Source organism: Rhincodon typus, chromosome 6, assembly GCF_021869965.1.
Source record: "Rhincodon typus isolate 14 chromosome 6, sRhiTyp1.1, whole genome shotgun sequence".
NCBI classification, from domain to species: domain Eukaryota; kingdom Metazoa; phylum Chordata; class Chondrichthyes; order Orectolobiformes; family Rhincodontidae; genus Rhincodon; species Rhincodon typus.
The window spans coordinates 59735977-59760763 of NC_063337.1; the positions used below are offsets into that span (position 1 = coordinate 59735977).

Consider the following 24787-nt stretch of genomic DNA (forward strand, 5'->3'; position numbering starts at 1 on the left):
CTGACGTTTCGGGCCTAGACCCGAAACGTCAGCCTTCCTGCTCCTCTGATGCTGCTTGGCCTGTTGTGTTCATCCAGCTCTACACCTTGTTATCTTAAAGTTAGGGTTAAGTTTGTAATTAAATTGGTACGAGGAGCTGAATATTATTTAAATGGAGAATGTCTTCAGAAAGTTATAGAAAAGAAGGATCTGGGCGCCCTCAGGCATATATCATAAAAAGTTAGCATACTTTTTTTTATTCATTCATGGGATGTGGGCATTGCATTTATTGCCCAGAGGGAAGTTGAGTCAACCAGATTGCTCTGTCTGGAGTCCTATATAGGCCAGACCAGGTGAGGATGTCAGATTTCCTTCCATGAAAGACTTTAGTGAACTAGATGAATATTTTTGACAATTGTCAGTGGTTTCATGGTCATCACTAGATGCTTAATTCAGTTGTTTGAAAAGATTGAATCCAAATGCCATCATCTGCCATGGTGTGATTTGAACCTAGGTCCCTGGGGCATTACCTAGGTCTCTGGATTAATGAAGCAGTGATAATATTGCTAGGTCATCGACTCTCCTTCAGCAAATAATAATGAAGGCAAATTGAATATTAACCTTTATTTCAAAGGGAATGGAGTATAAAAATAGGAAGTTTTACTCCAGCTATACAATGCAGTAGTCAGACTGCAGCTGGAATGTGTGTGTCTCTGTTCAGGGTTTTTAAAGAATGGAGCTGAAGTTGCACAGTAGTATTGAATAATCTATTTTTGCTTGCTAATAGTTAAAGAATACATTTGTTTACAATAAGTAGAGCTATTTTCTTGATTACCAACACTACAGAGCCCTCTCCTGCTTGCAGCTGAGCACATGGTTGGTCTCCAACAATTTTCCGAGTGCCAGTGACCTGGAGCATTTCTTCCTTGCCTAGTTGTGGAGCGTCACAGTGAGGTGCACACCAGATTGTAGTCCCACACTTTCTAAGCCTAAAGTTCCCATTGAGGCGTCAGTGCCCAAGCTAGTGGGTGGTGTAGCAGGCAGCCTTACTAATGCTTCATCTGAGGCCTTGGTACTCCTGTCTTCAGAAGTTGAGGTTGCTTCTGTGGGATCCTATTGTTCCATTGTGATAATGGTGGATGTGTATGGTGACAACTTTAAGACAACAGTGAGAGAAGGTGTCATAGCTCATGGTTAGACGTGGTATATGATGAATGACACTGACAGCGGGATTATTGTGAGAACCACAGTGGGATGCAGAATAAAACATACTCATTTGGCAGGAATGTTTCCTTTGGCATCCCCTCAAGAATAGTCCTGGTCTTCTTCTGTAAGGGCCAGGATTTTCTCTGTAGCGGGTGATGAGCCTAATGTCAGGCACCATCCACCCATCGGGCTTTCTCTACCTTGTTACGAGAGAAAGGGAGGAATTGAGTGAGATAAAAGTTGGTGGCACAGCTGCCTATATCCTTTTTACATGGTAGAGTTTTTAAATGTGTTGTCTTAGGAGCCTTAGTGATTTTTTGCAGTGTGTCTTTTAGATGGTATACACTGTGCTGCTACTGAGTGCCAGTGGTGGACAAAGTGAATGTTTTGTAGATGTGGTGCCAATCAAGCAAGCTGCTTTATCCTGGATGATGGCAATCTTCTTGAGTGTTGTTGGAGCTGCACTCATCCAGGCAAGTGGGGAATGTGCCTTGTAAATGGTGAACAGGTTTTGGAGAGTCAAAATGAGTTACTCACTGTAGTATTGCTATCCTTTGACTTGCTCTTGTGTATCTATATGCCTAGTCCAGTTCAGTTTCTAGTCAGCTGTAACACCCAGGATCTGTTCAGTGAGGAGGCTGGTGGTATTGAAAGTGAGGGCAGACAGAACCATGTCATTGTTCTTCTCTGGAGATCTTCCCTCTCTCTTTTAATGCAGCTCCCCACAGCCCCGAACAGCCAAAGAAATAGAAGTAAAATTAAGAATGGATGGGTGCAAAAGAAAATCACTTGACCTTGATTCACCCTTTATACATTGAGGCAAAGTAACATACTTTTATACCTTCCTCAGGTTAAGTATGTCTTTATTTATAAGTGCACATTGGATTGGAATATGTAGTGAATGAATTATAGCAGACCCTTCTAGTTCTGATTGTTTCAGAAAATAGGAGAGTTCATGTTGTAGCGACTATCACAATGATGGTCGCAAACAGCAAAGGATTAATTGTGCTGCACACATTTAGAGAGGCCTCCTGAAAAATACATTTCTAGATGTTGACAGATAAGTGTTACCAGCTGGATGAGGGGACAACAGCAAATTTCTGACATGTCATCTATTATTCATGGTTTAAAAAATGGTTAATATTTTCAAGAGCTTTGCAGAAGTATTAATGTTGTATTTATATTATATGAATGTTTAGATGATTGATAAAGTGGAATTTTCTGTTACAAGAGCATCAATTCCAAAGAAACAGAAAGCTGTATTATTAGATATTTTGGCTTCTATTTCTTACTGGTAGCTGAAACATCTCTGAACAACAACAAAATATTTGTTCTGCACAGGTGAGCTGAAAAATTAACCCACCCCTACATGGTTTACATTGCCCCCTTGTATTATTTTCAAAGCCAGGAAGCTATTACAGGTGGAAATGGGGATCAAGATTATTTTAGAAGGATCAAATGCATTTGATGCTGGGAGTAGCAATGCTTCATTTATTGTACAGCTGTGTCCTTTCAGATTACCTAAAGCTGTCACTTGTTCACAGCATTTGTAGGCACATGATACGTGATCTGCCCACGCGTACAGAGATGGACCTTATTCACCTGAATGTTGGGTAGAGTTATGCTGCAAGGCTGTTGGTTACCTCTGTGACCCTTAGGCTGCTTAACAGTATATGCTAAATCGCACAATATAGCCAGCTTTCTGTTCTTAAAGATTCTGCTGCTTTTTAAGGAAGCTGCAATGGGTTACAAGAGGCTGCTGATGGATACTTAATTGCAATTGTAAACAAAGGATTGGAGGAGGTTCCATGGTTAAGATGTGGCTGTGAAATTCTTAGTGATGAAGGTGAACTGGAGGAGAGATGCCATTGTTCCATACAGCCAAGAGGTCCTGCACAGATCACTTCAGTGCGGAAAGTAGACCACCTTTCCCTTTTCAGGATGCCCTACAGCTGCTCAGCAACATCCTTGATCTAGGCACGAAGAAGGCAAAGCTCCATTCTGGAGTCACACCCACAGCTGCAGAAATGTCTGTCTGTTCCTTTAATTAATGAATCCCCAATCACTATTGCTCCTGTTTTCTTCTTCCTCCCTCTTGTACAGTCAGGCCACTTGTGGTGCCACAAGTCTAGCTCTGACAGCACTCTCTTGAGGAACCAGTGCCCTCATTAACTTCAAAAATGGAAAATCGATTTGTGTTCAGGACCCGGGGTCTCTTGCACTACCTGTCTGAGTCTCTTTGACTACCTGGTTGTCGTCCATTCCCTTCTTTCCTCCAGTCCTTTGAACTGCAGTGTGATCACTTTTCTGAAAATGCTATTCATTGGTAAAATGGGAAAGTACTGGGGGTGGACAGGAAGGAGTGGAGCTAGCCTCCACCCCACTGAGTACACAACGCCTGTATCCCCAGTATGGAATGTGGCTTAAAGAGAATTTAAAACATTGGGAGGGTTTTTAAAAGATCTGTCTAAATGGCTGTGAAACGGTAGAAACATTCATAATGCCTTCCTGACTCCAGTGTCAGGAGGTAATCATAGAGGTCTCCAGCATAGAAAAAGGCTGTTTGGCCTATTGAGCCTGCCCCAGTCAAAAACAACCACCTAACTATTCTAATCCCATTTCCAGTACTTGGCCCATAGCTTTGTATGCCTTTACATCATAAGCATACGTCTAAATACTTCTTAAATGTTATGAGGGTCACTGCCTCTACCACCCTTACAGGCAGAGAGCTCCAGATTTCCACTGCCCTCGAGGTGAAAACATCTTCCTCATGTTCCCTGTAAATGTCCTGCCTCCTACTTTAAATATATGTCCCTTGCATTTGATCCTTCTACCAAAGGAAGGATTTCTTCAAGTTTACCCTGTCTTTGCTCCTCATAATTTTATATATATCAATCATGTTCCCTGACAGTCTCCTGTAGCTCCAAGGGAACAATACAAGTCTATGCAATCTCTCAGATATTTTAGGTGTGATTTGATTGCTTTTATTTGATTTATTATTGTCATGTACTTTTTTGTGTACAGTACAGGCAGATAATACCATGCAAAGTGCATTAGTGTAATAGAACAGAGCTAAGAACACAATGTTGTGAGAGAAGCTGCATAAACAGGAAGATCAACATTAAATTTAAAATTTGAGAGATCCATGGTTTGGGTTGATATTCCGTCAGGCACTGAAAGTAAGTGCAAATAGGAAGCTTCCTGTGTTGATGGGCTGGAAATGTGTTGAAGGTGAGGGGATGGAGTGGGAGGAATACATGATTATGATAAGCTTCAAGGTATCAGTTGAAAAGCAAAGGATGATTGGAAGTCTTTTGGAGAGAATTTGTTTTTGGAGTTGCCTCTGCAGAACACCAATCTTCATAGCGCAGCCTTCATTTTCAGGTACATTTGTAGGCTAGCCTGAAAATCACATTAGGCGGAATTTTTTCAAAATCAATTTCAAATTCTACCACCTGCCATGATAGGATTCAAATATAGGTCCCCAGGGACCTAGGTCTCTGGATTAATAGTCCTGGTGGTAATACCACTAGGCCATCACCTCCCCCGGACCAGACACCTAATATTCTACAGCTAGTCATTTGTTTTACAAGCTAAAAAGACAGGCAACAGCTGAAAATCAACTCGGTGTCTCTAGATCAATGGCACTTTAGGAAATAAAGTTTTCTTGCTTTTTTTTTCAGGGACAAACCTGACCATAATGTACTTCGGCTTTAATGAAAACTTTCAGCTGTCAAAATGTAATGTGTCAAAAGAAAAACAAATATTTCAGGGTATTGGCAGATACTTATTGTGCAATTTGGTTTTAGTTGTTACAGACCCACCTACTGCCATGAGATGCGTGCAGATGTGACATGCACGTTAACACGTTCTGTAAGGGTTCTTTTTAAATCCTTATTGTACAGTCCTTTGTCCATCTCTAGTTGGAAATTGATTTTATTTTAATAACATGTTCTTTGCTTTAGTAGTATGAAAGTCTCCTTCAACTGATTTTCTTTTCCCTGTGGCTATCTATTTTAATGAGCATGATATGAGATCAGTTACACTGTCCTGCTTTCTTAACTCAAAAAATTGGAATATCCTTGGCCTCCAGCCCTCACAAAGGTGGCTTTAGTTGCCACAAATGATGGTGAATATATAGTTGTGATAAATTTTGAGTAAACTGCATCTCTAATGTGATTTCTTGGTGCTATTTTTCATTGAATACAGTATGTAATGTATAAAGTTGCTGCAGCCAATTTGTTTTTGGTTATTTTAAATTTAGATCATTTCTTGTAAATTTTTAATGTAGAAATTACTTCAGATTCAAAGACAGTTAACTCTCCATTATGTTATCTTTGAACATTTATTGTTGTAAGGATTTTTACATGATTTGTTTAGATGTGCCATCATATTTCTGTGCAGGGAGATTTAGTCTACGTTAACTACGCTCGAACTGAGGACTTCTTCCACTTGGAAAGAAAATTGGGTATCAACTGCACTGGAAAAATTGTGCTTGCTAGATATGGGAAAATCTTCCGAGGAAACAAGGTATAAATTTATTGTTTACATTGATTTGAAATATTCTGTATCCATAGCGATACTCTGATTAGTAAATAAAGAACTTCTTTCTTGCTTTGGGAGAGAAAAGCTGCCTTAATCAAATATTCCTGTTTCAAGTATAAAATTTAATGGTTATGGAGCACCTTCAGAGAGCTATGTATAAAATATGGAGGAAGTATGTTAAGTGCTGAATGTAAGCTGGCTATAGTTATAATTATGTTTCAGGACTATTGCGGAAAAGGACTAGTAACATATATGTCCCGAAGAACTTTTAAAGAAAGAATCTTCTAAGAGTCTCCATTTCAGTTTTTATCAACGGCCCCAGTATTTTACAAAACTTGCACAGTTTTATCTATTGGAATACAATAGATAAAAGCAAAAACTGTGGATGCTGGAAATCTGAAATAAAAACAAAAATATTGCAGAAACCCAGCAGATCTGGTGGCATCTGTGGAGAGAGAATCATTGGGTGTAAATAAAGGTGTGAAAAGGAGAAACTGAGGTGAAAACAAAGTCAACAAGACACCAGAAAGATTCATCCAAGGGTGGGTGGTTTAAAAAAAGGGAAAGAAGTCATGATCCGCAGTTGTGTAACTCAATATTTAGTCCTAGAGGCTGAAACGTTTCCTTCGTCTTCACTGTCCAAGGCCCCAAACATCTTTTTTTCAACCTAGTATACTGTACTCAATGCTCACAGTGCAGTCTCCTTTGCATTGGTGAAGCCAAACATAGACTGAGTGAGTGCTTTGCAGAACACCTCCAATCTGTCTGTAGGAATGACCCCAACCTTCCACTTACTTACCATTTCAATATATCACCTTCGTCTCATACTATTGTTTTAATCCTGGTCCTATCTACAGTGTTATAACAAAGCTCAACATAAGCTGGAGGAATGACATCTCATCTTTTTTCCTCTAAGGCACTTTACACTCTCTAGGAAGAAGAGTCTGAAGATGCTGCCAGAACTGCTGAGTGTCTCCAGTACTTTGCTTCCACATTATATTTTTAACCAAGCTTTTCTAGTAAAAGTATACCATTGGCATCTAGCAAACAATGTTGAAACTACCTAGGGGTGTTCTGTTCACAAAAAGCAAGGGAACTCCAATATAATCAACTACCAGAGAAATATACACTTTATAATGTGGAAAATAAAACAACTTTTGTGTGAATTTATCCTTAAGTTCAGCAACGTGGAATTTGTGAATTTATCGAAAAAAGGTTACAGGATGTCTTATAAATATCAGCTAATACAGGTTTTTATAGTATGGTGGCATCCTATTTGAAGTTTAGATGTGGTTCTGCCATAACTAATGCCCCTTTGGTTTTCACAATGTTTTTGGTCAGGCTGAGTTGGCAGTGCAACAATTCCAAAGCCCTCATCCAGTATTGAATGAGTATTTGGATATTTAAAATATTTCTGCCTGAGCGTGAGAGTAATATTTTAGATTAATTCCTTGTTTGTTTAAATGTTTTAAACTGTTTCTGTCCTTGCACAGATAAACCAAAGATTTTTTAAGCATAGCTTAGATTTTCAGCTTGATATACCATTCTTCCTGTTCACTAGGTTAAAAATGCAATGAAAGCAGGTGCTAAAGGAGTCATCTTTTTCTCAGACCCTGCTGATTACTGTGCACCAGGGGTAAAACCTTATCCGGATGGCTGGAATCTTCCTGGAAGTGGTGTCCAGCGTGGAAATGTATTAAACCTGAATGGAGCTGGAGATCCCCTCACCCCAGGCTTTCCAGCTAATGGTACGTTCTGTAGCAAGCAACTGTATTCTTGAGTAAGATCAGAAGAACTGCTACACGTAACTGTTTCAGGAAGTGTAATTTGCTTGTTGCCTGGAGGAATGACATGAACAAATTAAAAGGTGATTATATATAGTGGAAGATGAAAATATGAGCAGAGTCATGCTGCTGATTATCACCAATTGTCGCCAACATTTTTATTGGAAGAATCTAAACAAGCTGTACCTCAATCAACTGATCTTCAATCTAAACTTTGGCTTGAATATGTTGACAGCACTTTTATCAAATGGCAACAGGATATGAGAGAACTTCATAGTTTTCCTGCAACACTGTTACAATCACCATGCAAATTCATTTTACTATGGAAATATAGCAACAATTTTCTATGCCATTTCCTGATGTTTTCATAACCAAGTTTCACAGTAGCCCACCAATACATTTTTCCAATATCCCTCCACTGTCTAATCAGTTTCCAATATCCTCATTCAAAAAATTCACTCTAGCAATGACAAACAATATTTAAAACAAGAACTTTACTGCATTAAGTCTACATTTTAACTCAGTGAATTATTTCAGATAATTTGTGTCTGTTTTCACTGAGGAAGATAGAAGAAATCTTCCAGAATTGGATATTTAAGTGACTGGAAGGAATTGAATTGAAGGAAATTTGTATTAGTAAGAAGGTTGCATTGAAGAAATTAAAAGACTGAAAGTTGATAAGTCCCTGGAACCTGACAGTTTACACCTGATTGTTGAAGGAGGTGGCTAATGAAGTAGTCAATGCACTGGTGATCATCTTTCAAAATTGCATAGCTTCTGAAATGATTCCTTCTGATTGGCTCCAGCTGAGTCATGCTGGGACCAGAGTCCTGGTGAATCACATAAGTAAGGCTGTAGATAGGGTTTTAATCTATATGGGGACGTGGGATCATGGTCAGTTGCATGGAAAATTATGGAAAAAGTTAGAGGGAGGGAGGGTTCAGCAGAGATTATTAAAGTTTCCACATGAGTAACAGGGCAGAGAAGTTGGAAAGGGTCAGGAATCTAACTTCAGGCACAACAGATAAGGGGACAAGTATAATAAGGAGGCAGTCAAAGCAGGGCAGAGTGTTATACTATATGAAAAAAGGTAAAAATGAGATGGCAGTGGAGATAGAAATTGGCAGGTATGATGTTGTTGGTATCACAGAGACATGGCTGGAAAGGAATCAGGGCTGGCAACTGAATATCAAAGGATAGACATCCTATTGAAAGGACAAGCAGATGGAGTGAGGGGATGGAGTTGTCTTGTTATTAAGGAATGAAATCAAATCAACAGCAAGAAGTTCGGTAGAGTTTGAAAGGTGCAGAATCTGTGTGGTTGGGTGGAGTTGAGGAACTGCGAAGGAAAAACACCCTGATAGGAGTTATCTACAAGTCTTCTTGCAGTAGCCAGGATGTGAGGGAGAAAATAAATCAGGAGTTAGAAAAGGTTTGTAAGAAAGGCATTATTACAATAATCATGTGGGAATTTAATATGAAAGTGGACTGGGAAAAACAGTTTGGTAGCAGATCTCATGCAAAGGAATTTGTGGAATGTCTTTGTGATGTCTTTTTGGAACAGTTTGAAGTAGAGCCCTGTAGGGAACAGGCAATTCGGGTTTTGGTAATGTGTAATGAGGTAGACTTAATTAGTGAGCTTAAGGTGAAGGAATATTTAGGGGGCAGTGACCATAACATGATAGAATTCATTCTGCAGTTTAAGAGGGAGAAACTGGAATCAGATGGAAAGATATTTCATTTGATAGTTCATTTGAAGGGAGGCCTAGCAGGGAAGACAGTAGAGCAGCAATGGCAGGAGTACCTGGTGGTAATTCAGCAGGCACAGCAGAAATTTATCCCAAAGAAGAAGAAACATGCTAAGGGGAGGATGAGGAAACAATGGCTGATAAGGAAAACCATGGACAGATTAAAAGCAAAAGAAAAAGCATACAGTGTGGTGAACGTTAGTGGGAAGCCAGAGGTTTAAGAAGCTTTTTAAAAATCAGCAGAGGACAACAAAAGAAACAATAAGGGAGAAGAAAATGAATTATGAGATTAAGGTGGCTAGTAATATAAAAGAAGATTGCAAGAGTTTAAGATATTAAAAAGAGTGGATATTGGACTACGGAAAATGAGTTTGGAGAAGTAATAATAGGGAGCCAAGAAATTTCAGAGGAATTGTATAGGTACAGTGCATCAGTTTTGCAGTGGTAGACACCAGCAGCATACCAGAACTTCAAAAGAGTCAAGGTAGTGATGAATGTGGTGGACATCACTAAGAAGAAGGTGTTGGGGAAGCTGAAAGGTCTGAAAGTGGTTATATCACTTGGGACAGATGGACTACATCTCAGATTTCTGAAGGAGATAGCTGAGGAAATTGTGCAGCCATTGGCAATGATCTTTCAAGAATCACTGCTGTTTGGGAGGTTCCCAGGAGACTGAAAAGTAGCAAATATAATACCCCTGTTTAAGAAGGGAAAGAGGCAGAAGACAAGAAATTATAGGCCAGGTAGCCTGACCTCAGTTATTGGTAATGTTTGAGAGTCCATTATAAAGGATGAAATTGCACAGTACTTGGAAATACACATTTTGTTAAGACGAGGCCATGTCTGAAAAATCTGTTAGAATCCTTTGCGGAGGTAATGAGTGAGTTAGACAAAGGAGAATCAGTGGGCATGATCTGTTTAGATTTCAAGAAGACCTTTGACAATGTGCTGCACAGAAGGCAACTAAATAAGACATACTGTTCAAGGCAAGATAATGGCATGATGGAAAATTGGCTGACTGGCAAGGACAGAAAGTAGGGATTAAGGGGTCTTTCTCAGGATGGCCGCTGGTGACTAGTGGAGTTCCGCAGGCGTCCGTGTTGGGACCACAGCTATTCATTTTATACGTTAACGAACTGGATGAAGGAACTGAGGACATTGTTGCTAAGTTTGCAGATGACACAAAGATAGGTGGAGGGGCAGGAAGTGTTGAGAAAGTGGGAAGGCTACAGAAGGACTTGAACAGGCTAAGGTAGTAGCAGATGAAATGCAATGTGGGCAAGTGTGAGGTTGTGCACTTTCGTAGGAAGAACAGAGATGTAGACTATTTTCTAAATGGAGAAAGCCTTTGTAAATCTGAAACACAAAGGGACTTGGGAGTCCTAGTTCAGGAGTTTTTGAAGTTAACATGCAGGTTCAATTGGCAATGCAATGTTAGCATTTAATTCAAGAGTACTAGAATATAGGAGCAGAAATGTAATGCCGAGGCTGTATAATGCTCTGGTCAAACCTTATTTGGAATATTGTGAGACGTTTTGGGCCCTGTATCTAAGGAAGGATGTGTTGGCATTGGAGGGAGCGCAGAGGAGGTTTACAGAAATGATCCCGGAGTGAATGGCTTGACATTTGAGGAGCAATTCAGGATTCTGGACCTGTACTCGATGGACTTCAGAAGGATAAAGGGGGTTCTGATTGAAATTAACAGAATACTGAGAGACCTGGGTAGAGTAGACATGGAGAAGATGTTTCCACATGTTGGAGAGATTAGGATCTGAGAGCGTAACCTCAGACAGAAGGGATGACCCTTTGTAACTGAGATGAGGAGGGATTTCCTCAGCCAGAGGGACCATTGACAATCATTGTGTATATTTAAAACAACGAGAGATAGGTTCGAGAGTTACGGAGAGAAGGCAGGAGAATCGGTTGAGAAACATAGCAGCCATGATCAAAAGGTGGAGCCAGCTTGATGGGTTGAATGGCCTAATTTCGGCTCTTGCAGTTTATGATGTTGTGGGAGCTGATAAATGTTACGTTAGTATTTAAGAAAGGAGCAAGAAAGAAAAGAAGGAACTACAGACCTGTCATTCTTTTATCAGTCGAAGGGAAAATGCTAAAATCTATCATAAAGAACATGAGAAATGGAGACTTGGATAAAAATGATCTGTCTGGACATAGTAAACTGAAAGTTATGATGGATAACTGTGTATGAACTTGTTGGAATTTTTAAGGATGTATCTAACAAAATTGATACACGAGAGTTGATTGTCATAGCAAATTCTTTTTAATCAATCTGTTCAGATATGTTGTGACTACCTCTGGAGCAGTGGCATTGAACCCAGGCTTTCTGGCTCAGAGGTATGGACACTACCACTGCACCACAATAACCCTGTTTGGTTGACTTAGTATTCTTGGATTTTATGAGGCTTTTAATAAGTTCCCCACAGTTGTTGGTCTGCTAAACTACTGTGGGTAGAATAGGAGATAATGTCCTGCCATGGATTAAGGATTGACTAAGAGACAGAAAACAGAATGTAAGAATAAATGGGTGATTGTACTGTTGGCACTCAGTAACTACTGAGGTATGGAAAAGAGCAATGATGGACCACAGCTGCATGTATCAATAATTTGATGTGGAAACCAAATTTAATATTTCTAAATTTGTAGATAATATAAAGTGAAGCAAGATTGTGTGTTATGAGGTATCAGGAGGATTTGAACAGGCTTAGTGAATGGACAGGAACATGGCAAATGGACTATAGTGTAGAAAAATATGAGGTTATCCACTTTGGTAGGAGGAACAGATGTGCAGAATATTTAATAAATAGTGAGAGGTTACAAAGTGTATGTGTACAAAGGGACTTTTGGTGTCCTGTCATGAAGTCACTAAAGGCTAGCATGCAGGAGCAGCAAGCAATAGGAAGGTTAATGGAATATCAGCCTTTATTGCGCGAGCATTAGTGATTCTTGTTTCAATTGTATAGGTCTTGATTAAGCCACACATGTAGTGTTGTGTGCAGTTTTGGTCTCATCGGTCAAGAAAGATATCATCACCATAGAGGGCTTGCAATGATGATTCATCAGACTTGTTACAGGACAATAGGACTGTCCTCTGAAAAACTTTTCGAGCAAACTGGGTCTGTATTATCTGGAGTTTTGAAGAATGAGAGGTGATTTAATTGAAACTGACAAAATATGTAGAAGGTTAGGCAGGGTAAATGCAGATAGGATATTTCTCATGGATGGGGTTTCTAAAACCAGGGGGCATGTTTTAAAAATATTAGATTTACTGGTTCTATCAAGTAGCTGATTTATTTATCAGAGATAGTAGGAACTGCCGATGCTGGAGAATCTGAGATAACAAGGTGTAGAGCTGGATGAACACAGCAGGCCAAGCAACATCAGAGGAGCAGGAAAGCTGACGTTTCAGGTCTAGACCCTTCTTCATTTTCTAGACCCAAAACATCAGCTTTCCTGCTACTCTGATGCTGCTTGGCCTGCTGCGTTCATCCAGCTCTACACCTTGTTATCTCATTTATTTATCAGTGTGTGTTTAGCTTCTATCATTTGGGAACTAGATTAATAATATAAATATCTTATTGAAATATCTATAGACTCCTTGTTCTTATCAGAAAGTGAAAAATAGGCCCCCAGTGTTTAAACTTTCTTTGTTCAAATTCTGACTTCATTAAATAAATACTTTGAACTCCGGGATAGTTTGGATTATATATATTCCAGAATTGTTACTTGTTTCTATTCAGGTTTCTCCTGTTTATCAGATGCAACTTTTCATTTTAGGAATCAAAACATTAATTTAAATTATGCAACTAGTTAATTATGAGAGTATAACTGTTGTTGGCGATGGGGTGGTGGGGTGGGAGGGGGTTTGGGGGTTGGTGGAAGAGGTCTACTTTTGTTATTTTTAATCTCTGCCCATACTGACTCTGCTTTATGTTCTTCTAAATCATGATTCTTTCTCACTAATGACCTTTTGTCTTCGTTAAAAATCAAGGCTACCCCTCCCTTTTCAAAATGTTCTATATCCTGAAATGTTTACCTCCCAACTTGATCATATTATAACCACAATATCTATGTAATAAAGATTATATCTAAACTATATATTTCTATTTCTGCTACTGGTTTATCAATGTTTTGCTGATGCTCTATGCATTCAGATAATGTTTTTAATTTTATTTCTTTACTACTATTCCATGTGTGAACCTTACCACCTATTTTATTAGTACCATTAAAATCACTGTTGCTTCCTATCGTACTCTTCTTCATCAACATCGTTAAACATTCTATTTGCCTTGACTTTTACTATATGGATTTCCAAATCTCTCTTTACCTGAACACTTCTAATCCAATTTAAAACAGTGGTAGAGCCATTTTGCACAAGTTATTGTGTCCTCCATGTGAGGAAAATACTTCAGTCTCTCAAGCATTTGGTGTTGGTCACCACTGCCATTATTGTTATGGATCTATTTATTTACCACAAGTAAATTGGTAAGATCATGGTCAATAACAAAAACAGATGAACCAAGAGACCTGGGTTCAAGTTCCACCAGGTCCAGAGGCATGTAATAACCTCTCTGAAGAAGGTTCATTAGAAAAATAGGTTAAATTAGAAAGAACAGTGAATGCTGGAGAAACCCAGAAGGTCTGGCATCATCTGTGGAGAGAAAGTCCAAGAACTGAAAGGGCCTGGAATATTTTAGATTTCCAGCATCTGCAGTAGGTCAAGTAGGTTTCTCCATGTGTTCATTGTGTCACTCCCAGCCACGAGACCAGCCTGGCATCTGTGCCCTTGGGCTGTGGCTATCTTAGTCAGCAGTGCACCTGGACTCTTGTTGATGGACATTGAAGTTTGCCAGCTAGAGTGTATCATGGACCTTTATTACTATCATTGCTTCTACCAAGTAGTGTTCAATGTGAAGATTTATAGATTTGTTAATTGAGGGAGTGTCCGAGTTGGTAATCAGTGAAGGTTTCATTGCCCATGTTTGATCTAATGTTATGAAATTTCATTGAGTGTAAAGTTAATGTTGAGGACTCCCAAGGTCCAGCTCTGTTCAGTTGATGAAATGAAGCACACTCAGGAAAGGTGATAGAGAAATCTGGAACATTGACTGTTAGGAATGAGTATGACAATGTCTGGCTGTTACTTAAATGGTTTGTGGGATAGATTTCCAGTTTTCTAGATGGTTCTGAGATGTTAGTGAAGAGGACGTTGCAGGATTGATTAGTCAAGATGGACGTTGTTGTTTCCCATTCAATGCCTGATAGTTTGCCAGGTTTTATTCTTCATGTTTTATAACATTTTTGAGAAAAGGCAGTAAATTGTTTCTGAAGACAGCTAAGAACCAGAGGGAGACCTGGAGTTGTACGTACACAGATTTTTGAAAGGGCGTGCCAACTTGTTGAAAACAGTCCAAACAAAAAAAGTTCCATAGCTCTATTGATAGCGGCATGGAATGTAAAAGCAAAGAGTTATGCTAATTCTTCTGTAGATTACTTGACAGCCCTTAGTTTGAGTATTATGTCCAATTCTGGGTTTCATACTTTTGGAAAGCTGTCAATGTTTTGGAGAGACTGTAGGTAAGATGTCCTGGAATGTTACCTGTGATAATGGGTTACAGTTAATTGGTTAGATTTGAGAAACTGGAGATGCTCCTTTTGGACCAAGGAAAGTTAAGGTGAGATATCTTAAAGATTTTCAAAATCATGTTTGTTTTGGTAGTGTAATTAGAAAGAAATTGTTTGGGAACCAGAGGACTTTGGTGTAATTTGTCAAAAAGCCAGAAGAGACTTTTTTTATGTGGTGTTCTGTAACCTGTTGGAATGCATTGTCTGAAAAGGTGGTGCAAGTGAACTTTCAAAAGAAATAGGGATATGTAAGACATACATGTCAGTAAATCTAATTACTATGTGGGAACATTGAACTTGTGTTGCATGTAATACATAGCAAAATAGCCAAAAGATTATTCTGAATATGCTAAGACTAAAAAATCGATGAAAATCTGTGATTTTAGGTTTTTGATTAAGATTTATCCAGACAAAGCATTTTAAAAATATCTGTCTTGACAAATTTCAACAGCCTTGCATTCTTGTAGATGTCTATTCAGCGGGGTAATTGCATGATCATTAACAAGATTTTTAAGATAATAATGTAGACATATAGGTAATGATCACAATCTGAAGTGTCTTAATCAGCATTATAAGATACAGTCCAGTAGTAGAGTACAATAATTATACTATTCACACTAATTATATTATTTCACATGAATGCATCATACCAGTGTCTAAGAATATTTACTACATACAACTTATTCAAAGTTAGCCCAATATGGACTGGATTTTTATCAAAGAAAATGTTTTTGTAATATACCTCATTTTCCATTCTTATTTTCAGAATATGCATTCAGATTGGATGACGGTATTGGCCTTCCAAAAATTCCGGTTCATCCAATCAGTTATAACGATGCAGAGGCAATGCTACGGTAAGTTGTCTGTAAATGCATTGTAATTTTGTTTGAACCAGACTCAAATTCATTTGAACTCATGCTCTTTCGATTATTATCCTGTCCTGCTCAACTACTGGCCCCCTAAGGTAATCATGGCACCACTACACATGTATTCCATTTGGAACTTGCTTGCCTGTATCCTCTTATGATACTTCTTATGATATGTCTTCGCAGATACTGCCAGACCCACTGAGTTTTGCCAGCAATTTTTGTTTTGGATTTCCAGCATCTGTAGTTCTTTATTTTATTTTCATAGAAATTTCATGGAATCCCTAGTGTGGAAACAGGCCCTTCAGCCCAACAAGTCCATACAGACCCTCCGAGAATCCCACCCAGACCCATTCCCCAAATCCACCTAATCTACACATCCCTGGGTGTTGTGGGCAATTAAGCATGGCCAATCCACCTAGCCTGCATGTCTTTGGACTGTGGGAGGAAACTAGAGCACCTGGAGGAAACCCACACATACACGGGGAGAATGTGCAAACTCCACACAGACAGTCGCCCGAGAGTGGAATCCAACTCAGGCCCCTGGCGCTGGTGAGGCAGGAGTACTAACCACTGAGCCACTGTGCCACCCTATTTTAAAATAGAAACATTTTTATTTATAGAAGAAAAAGACTTGCACAGTTTCTTTGTATTATACTTCACTATTTCTCATACACTTGTAGATGTTATTGATCAAATACTGCATCAAAATCCATGGATTCAAAAGGACTGCCAACTTGAGGAATATTTTAAAGCCATAGAATTACTCCTTTGTTCTGTAGTTTTTCTTGCTATATTCAATATTAAAATTTCATAAGATTTTTGATCTGCAGATGCAAGGGTATTTTGAAAACTACAAGATTCTGTCACCGGGCCAAAGCAGTGAACAATCCACAGTTATTGGCAGCAGAAACCATGGCCGCATTTTACCCATTATAGCCAACCTGTTCTGTTGACATCAAATTAAGGATAGTGGTTAACACCCTCCCTATTTCCCAGATGCTGCCAGCCCACTCTGAGTGCTCATAACTCAGCAGCCTCAGCAATGGCATTGTTAATACTAGCCAATGCCTGGGGGTTTGGAGTTGGATTATGGATTTCCTAGGCCAGGTGGTGTTGATGTTACATTGTCATCTGGTGGTGGTGAGTGTATGCTTACATGAGCTAAAGATTCCGTTTTCAGGAAGGTGCACCACATTGGGCCTGCTGGAAAGCTGCCAAGCTTTACTAGCAGCCTTGTTGTACGAAATTGTCAATTGGTCTCTAGGTGGGAGGGTCATCTGCGGATTTTCCTGGCCCCTAGCAAAGTGGGATGGTGACAGGAAGGTGTTCATCACCCCTATCCCTCCTTTCCACAACACTTTGTCAGTCTTACCACCTCCAAGCCCATAAAATTCTGGCTTTAACATTTTCTTACAAAATGTAAATTTGAAGAGTATTGTTGTATCTGAACCAGCACTGGCTTACTGAATGTAAGTTGGGAACTGAATTTCTCTACACAATGACTACAACTACAATTGAAATGTTTTAGGACATCTTGAGGTCACGAAAGATGTCATATATATGACAGAGAGGGTATCAAAAGCCTGAAATCCCTGGAGTTGGAGAAGTTAGAGTAGAATGCAGCAGTGTATGACAAAGGTCAATTTGAACATTCAAGGGAGAAATCAAGGATTAATTTGGAAATATAGAGAAATAACAGAACCAAAGGCAAGTATGAGAGTACGCTCATAGTTAAAAAAAAGAAATGAAATCATCTTCTACAGACATATTAATAGTAGAAGAATTGTCAGAAGAACAGAGGGCTGAGTGGAGACCAAAATCTATCTGTGGAAGCATTAACATATCTGAAATACTAAAGTATTTCATCACTGTTTTGCATCACTGTTTGAAAAGGAAATTGACTTTACAAAAGTTACAGTAAACAATGAAATTATTAGCATTCTGGATGACATAGCAGCAGCTAAAAAGGAATCACTAGAAATGCCAGCAGAACCTACACTGGTAAAACCACCAGGCTGGATAGGATGGATTCGAGTGAAGGAAATACATTTTTAACCTTCAGATGTGGTGGCCACAATGTTCCAAATCTGCCTCAGATACAGAGGATGGGGGTCAATTAGTTCAGTTGATTTGATGGCAAAAGTGTGGTACAGAATAATGCCAATGACACCTCCCAAACCCATCGCCATCGAGAACGACAAGGGCAAAAGATACATGGGAACACCACTACTTGCAAACATCCCTCCAAGTCTCACACAGTCCTGACATGGAAATATACCAGCAGTTCTTCACTACCTCTGGGTCAAAATCTTGGCACTCCCTCCCTGTCAACATTCTGGATATTCCTTTAACAAATAAACCACATCAGTTCAAGAAAGCAACTCGCCATCATCTTCTCAAGGGCTCTTATGCAATAAATGCTGGCCCAACCAGCAATGTTCATGACACCTAACTGAATAAAAATAGTTCACCTTAGTACCAGTTGTGGTAGCTGATGGAGGTCTGCCTACTTGTCTTGCTCCATATTTGACGTGGAATGATGCCCTTAACATATAAAATCACTTATCTAAAACTACTGTCTAACAGAGAGATGCCTGTGGCTTTTTTTGTGGACTACGGCTATTTACCAGATACACAGATTGTGCTACAGCATTGGGGTATTGCAAATATTACAGCTTTTTTTTAGAAAAGAGGAAAGAAGGAAAAGCCTGCAGTTGAAGGCTGGACAGTTTAAGAAGTGGAACATGCTGAAAGGTCTGAATGGCCTACTCCTGCTTTGATTTTCTATGTTATCATAGTAAAGCTTTTAGAAATAATAATCTTTGAGAAAATTAAAAATTAAAAGAAAATGTTGGTCAATACAGGAGAGACAACATCTGGTGGCAATCAGATTTGACAAACCTGATTGAGGTTTTTGATTATGTAATGGAGAGGAAGAATAAAGTAATGCAGTTATTTTTGTGTATTTGGACTTTCAGAAGGTTCAGAAGGATAAAGTGTCACACTTAAGATTTGTTGGCAGAATTAAAGCCCATGGAATTAAAGTGGGCAGTAGCAGCATTGACACTAAACTAATATGTGCAATTTGAAATCAAATGCATCAGCGGAAAAACCTGGAGGTGTTTATGCAGAAATCTTTGAAAGTGGCAGAGCAGGTAAACAAAACAGTTCAAAATGGTGTGGATTCTGATTTTGATAATGATAAAGCCTCGAGAATAAAAACCAGCAAGTAATGTTAAACCTACATAAAGTAGTAGCTTAGCCCCAGCTGAGATATTGTGTGGTGTTAAGTGCACCACTCTTTTTCAAAGAATACAAAAGCTGTGGAAAGGATGCAGAAGCATTCTACTGGAATGGCTCTAGGCAAGCGGGATTATAGTTACATGGATAGCCTGGAGAAGTTGGTGTTGTCCTACTTGGAGTAGAAACGTCTAGGGGGAGTTTGACAGACATATTGAAATAAAGGAGGATTTAGATAAATTAAGTGACAATTTTAAAGTTACAATTTTAAAGGATCAACAATAACAAGAGATAGTAAGAACTGTCGATGCTGGAGTCAGAGGTAACACAGTGTGGAGCAGGAGGAACACAGCAGGCCCGGCAGCTCCTCTGATGCTGCCTGGCCTGCTGTGTTCCTCCAGTTCCACACTGTGTTAACAATAAAAAGACTGAAGTTTAAAATGAATAGCAAAATAACCAAATATGGCATGATAAACATTTTTTGCACAATGGTATGTTAAGTTTGTTGGATGCATATTCATTGTAGCCTTCAAAAGGGAACAGGATAAACACTTGAAAGGGAACAACTGTCACGGATATGGAAGAATAGATGGACAATGGACCCAAATGAACTATCTTCTGAAGAGCCAGCATAGACTCAATGGACCAAGTGGCCACTTCTGTATCATACTGTTCTGTGATTCCACATGGTGTTGCTGGATTTGCTTCAATCCATAGAATCATTCAATTTAAGACTGAGATGATGAGGAATTTCTTCTCTCAAGGGGTTGTGACTCTTTGGAACTCCTTGCCACAGAGAGCTATGGGGGCAGAGTCCCTGTGTTTTAAGGCTGAGATAGATTTTTGGTCAATAGGGGAAATCAAGGGTTATGGGGAAAGGGCAGGAAAGTGGACATGGGGAACATTGGATCAGCCATGATCCTATTGAGTGGCAGAACAGGCTTGGGGGCTGAATGGCCTCCTCCTGTTCCTGTTTCTTACGGTCTTGCGGTCTTATATTGCAAATAGAAGTTGACTCTTATTTTCTTTTAATGCTCATACTCAACAGTAACATGAGAGGAATTTCAGCTCCAAGTGAATGGAAAGGGCAAATGAATGTTTCATATAACATTGGACCTGGTTTCAAGGACAGTTATTCCTCATGGTAAGTATGTTCTTCTGAAACAAAAGAGCAAACTGCAGTGTTCCTGAATATTTTACATTATTGATAACATCATATCTTACCCTTTCTAATGTAGCCTATTGTGATATTTATATTTATATTTGTGCACACAGCATTGAGGACACCAAATCTCAGACTGGTATACTTCCTAATAATACTGATATTTTCAAGATAAAAATATTTAACACACAACTCAAAGCTAATTCGTGTTCTTGAATCGTAAGTGTAAATATGTAGTACAATTGGTATCTATATTCTACTAGAAATGGTGACTGCTAAAAGGTCAAGGTAAAGAAAAAGTTGCCATAGTCTCAGAGGACCACTCTCTCATAGAGAGAGGGATGACTGGTGATGTATTTAATCTGAGAATCACCACACCTCAGGCAAGTGGCAAGGTTGAGAAGGCAGGACCTTCACGGTGACTTCAACCGGTGTAAGATTTGAAGTCATGCTGTTCGTGTCATTCTGCATAGCAAACCACCCTCTAGCCAAGTGAACCAACTTACCCCTGATAGCACTAAGAATGTAATATTGATGTAAGTTGCAAACAATAAGGCAATACGTAAAGTGATGTGACAACGCCAAACAAAAATACTCGTAACTGCTGAGATTTGTTTCTTCAAATCCATAGCAGTTGGGGGCTCCAAAATGTAAATTTATTCTTCTCTTTTGCCCTTTCCTTAATCTGCCATCTGCCCATTCTTGGTACAGCTCTTTCTGCTTAGTCACCACCGTTTATGCCTTTCTCCTCACTCACCCACTCTTTGTCCTTACTCATCCTCCTTTCTAACCTTATGCTCTTCTCTCAAGTATTGGTAGTTCTTTAAAAGACACTTCAATAGATTAATGCAGAATATGAATCTGTCAGTTTAATTAGCATTTAAAATATCACAATTTTTGACTGTGCAGAATTAACAATGCCTGGATTTTATCAAAAAAACAGTAACTTCTGAGATTAGTGCTAATCAAACCTCAAGATTTAAATAACCTATCAATAGTTTGCCTTCAGAAAGCTCAACATTTGGTAATTCAGTGTAAATCCATCAATCTGAAGCTACCTAACCTTGGGGTGGTGAACTAATTCTACCTCGGTATCATCATACTAAGAGATAATCAACTAATTTATCCAAAATCACCTTTCTGTGATTTCATACTGAACCCAATAAAGTCACAGTCAAAGCATCTGTAACATCTACGGCTTCTGATCCAATTTCATAATGTTAATCCTGGAATCATCCAAAAGTTTAACCAAAGTTTCCAATTCTCCTTCATCTGCATGCTGCACTTTAGAAACATTATTCTCACTTAGTAACTCCGTACAATCCTTTGTTTAATGTCATATATATTCCACAAGTATCTCCAGTAAAATATTGAGTGGCCCTGAAAAATTGTAATGGACATTACATGGAGGCAGCAATTTCTGACAATCTAGAAAATTGTGCAGGTATATCCTATACACAAAAAAACAAGACAAATCCAACTTAGCCAGTTATCATTCCACCAGTCTTCTCTCAATCATCAGGAATGTGATGGACGGGATCATGAACAGTGCTATCAAGCAGCACATGCTTAGCAATAACCTGCTCACTGATGCTCAGTTCTCCACGGCCAGTCACCTGCTGATCTCAATACAGCCTTCAACCAGAGACCCAAAAGCTGAATTCCAGAGGTAAAATGAGAGTGACTGCACTTGACATCAAGGCTGCACTTGAGTGAGCATGGCATCAAGCAATCTTAACAAAACTGGAGTCAATGGGACATAGGGGAATCAACTCTTTGCTAGTTAAAGTCATACTGGCACAAATAAAGTTGGTTACGGTTGTTGGTCCATCACTTCAGCTTTAAGTCACTTCTGCAGAAGTTTCTCAGGGTAGTATCCTAGGCCCAATCATCTCTAACTGCTTCATCAATGACCTTCCCTCCATCATTAGATCTGAAGTGTGGATATTTGCTAATGACTGCATGTTCAGTAGCGTTCATGGGGATACTGAAGCAGTCCATGTCCAAATGCAGCAAAACCTGGACAGTATCCAGATTTGGGCTAACAAGTGGCAAGTAGCATTCATGCCACCAAAATGACAGGTAATGACCACCTCCAGCAAGAGACAATCTAGCCTCACCCCTCGATATTCAATGGCATTATCATCGCTGAACATCCTGAGGATTATTCTCGACCAGAAACTGAACTGGACTATCCATATAAATACAGAGGCTACAAGAGTAGGTCAGAGAGTAGGAATCCTGTAGTGAGTAACTCACTGAAAGTCATCATCCACAAGGATAATGCCCCAATTGCCAGGATGAGTGCAGCTCCAACAATGCTGAAGAAACTTGACACAGCTGTCTTGATTGACATCACATCTACAAACATTCAGTCCCTTCACACTGATTCTTAGTAGCAGTGGTGTGTGTAATCTACAAGATGCACGACAAAAATCCACCAAGGCTCATTAGACAGCTTCTCACAAACTCTCAATCACTGCCAACTAGACAAACGAGAGCAGTGGATAGATAGGAAGATCATCACCTTCACATTCCCTTCCAGGGCGTTCACTTTACTGACCTTGCCATTCTTCAGTGTCACTGAGTCAAAATCCTGCAAATCCCTGCTTAAGGAGCACTCTAGGTGTATCTACACCAAATTGACTGTGTGGTTCAAAAAGGCCTTTTCAAGGGCAACTGAGGCAATAGATGCTGGCCCAGCCAACAACATTACGTCTAAGAGTTAAGCTACCTGTGTTATGTAGTTTTTGTAGTTATGCAGGCTGCAGCTTTTTCTTCAACCATGGTATTTGCTCCGATAGAACAGAGACTTTTGCACCAATATCAAGCTTAAAATTAACTGTTTGTCCATTGGCATTCACAAGTTCCATTAAATTTGATTCAGTAGAATCTCTAATTTCTGATGGAATGATGCTGGTATCCTTTCCAATGTCGATTGCTCAACTCTATGAGCTCTTTGCATGTGTAAACCCTGTCACATTTTACTGCTCTGAAACTGCATCCTACTTCTGCACATCTTCTCAATGTAACCTATAGTTTTACAGGTGTAAAATCTTGTCTGGACTGCCTTCAGTGCCGGGATATATTTCTTTAGATAAGGAGATCAACACTGTTCACAGCCTTCTAAGTCTGGACTAACTTGTGCCTTGAATAGCATTAACAAGTCTTTTCCATTTTTTTTTATATCCATTCCCTGTGAAATAAAGGCCAAATTTCCATTTGCCTTCCTTAATCCCTACTGAATTTGGATGCTAGCACTTTTGTGATCTAGCATGACTATACCAAATCCATCTGTGCTACAGGTTTCGTTATTTAAATAATATTGAGCTCCTCTATTCTACCTGCCAAACTGCATAACCTGACATTTCCCCTCATTATATTCCATTTGTCACATTTTTGCCCAGTTGTTTAACCTGTCTAATCCCTACACAGACTCTCTGTATCATCCTCACCTCTTGCCGTTTCACCTATTTTTGTGTCATCTTTAAACTTGGCTATAGTACATTCAGTTTCCTCATCACAGTCTATTAACATGTAGAAACATTGAAATTAGGAGCCGGAGTAGGCTGTTCAGCCCTTCGAGCCTGGTCCACTGTACAACATGATCATGACTGATTATCCAATTCAGCTGTTCTTACTTTCACCCTATACTCATTGATCCCTTTAGCCCTAAGAACTATAACTGACGGCAACAAAGCATTCAATATTTTAGTCTCAACTGCTTTCTGTGGCAGAGAATTTTACTGGCTCACCGCTCTAGAGTTGGAGAAATTTTTCCTCATTCCAGTCCTAAATAGCCAACCTCATATCCTTAGAATGTGACCCATGTTCTGAACTCCCCAGTCATTGGGAACATCCTTCTTATGTTTACTCTGTCTATTCCTATTAGAATTTTATAACTTCAAAGAGATTCCCATCCCTCACCTTCTACCATTCTTCTAAATGCCAATAAATGTAGTCCTAACCAATCCAGTCTCTTTTCATAATGTCAGTCCTGCCATCCCAGGAATCAATCTTTTAATCCTTGCACTCCCTCGACGGCTAGAACATTCTTCTTCAAGTAAGGAGACCAAAACTACACACAGTACTTAAAATGTGGCTTCACAAGGCCCTGTACGATTTCAACAAGACACCCCTGATCCTGTACTCAAATTGTTTTGCTATGAAGCCCACTTATCCTTCTTCACTGCCTGCTCCACCTGCATGCTTACTTTCAGCAACTGGCGTACAAAGCCATTTGGGTCTTGTTGCACTTCCCTTTTCCCAATCTATCAACACTCAGTAGATAACCTCTCATTTATTCACATTATACTTCATCTGTCATGCATTTGCCTGCTCACTCAACTTGTCCAAATCACAGAAAAGCATTTCTGCAACCTCCTCACAATTTACCCTCCCACCCAGTTGTGTTTCTTCTGCAAATTTGAAGATACCATATTTAGTCCCCTCATCTTGGACATTTATAAATATGATTCCTGTGGTACCCCACTAGTCTCTGGCTGTGACTCAGAAAATGACCTGTTTATTCATATTCTTTGTTTCCTGTCTGCCTAATACACTGCTCCCAATCCCATGCACTTTAATTTTAATTCCTTACGAGGAGTCTTA

At 39.4% G+C, this 24787-nt stretch overlaps 1 protein-coding gene across 1 annotated transcript in view; it reads left to right on the top strand.

Annotated features, from left to right (window-relative positions):
* The window catches only part of naalad2 (N-acetylated alpha-linked acidic dipeptidase 2), a 137871-nt gene that overhangs the window by 37908 nt on the left and 75176 nt on the right, over positions 1-24787 (top strand). Inside the window, exons 5-8 of the mRNA XM_048598437.1 lie at positions 5590-5715; positions 7292-7478; positions 15672-15759; positions 20063-20158. Of these exons, the coding sequence (XP_048454394.1) occupies positions 5590-5715; positions 7292-7478; positions 15672-15759; positions 20063-20158 (497 nt within the window). The remainder of the gene's footprint in view (positions 1-5589; positions 5716-7291; positions 7479-15671; positions 15760-20062; positions 20159-24787) is intronic.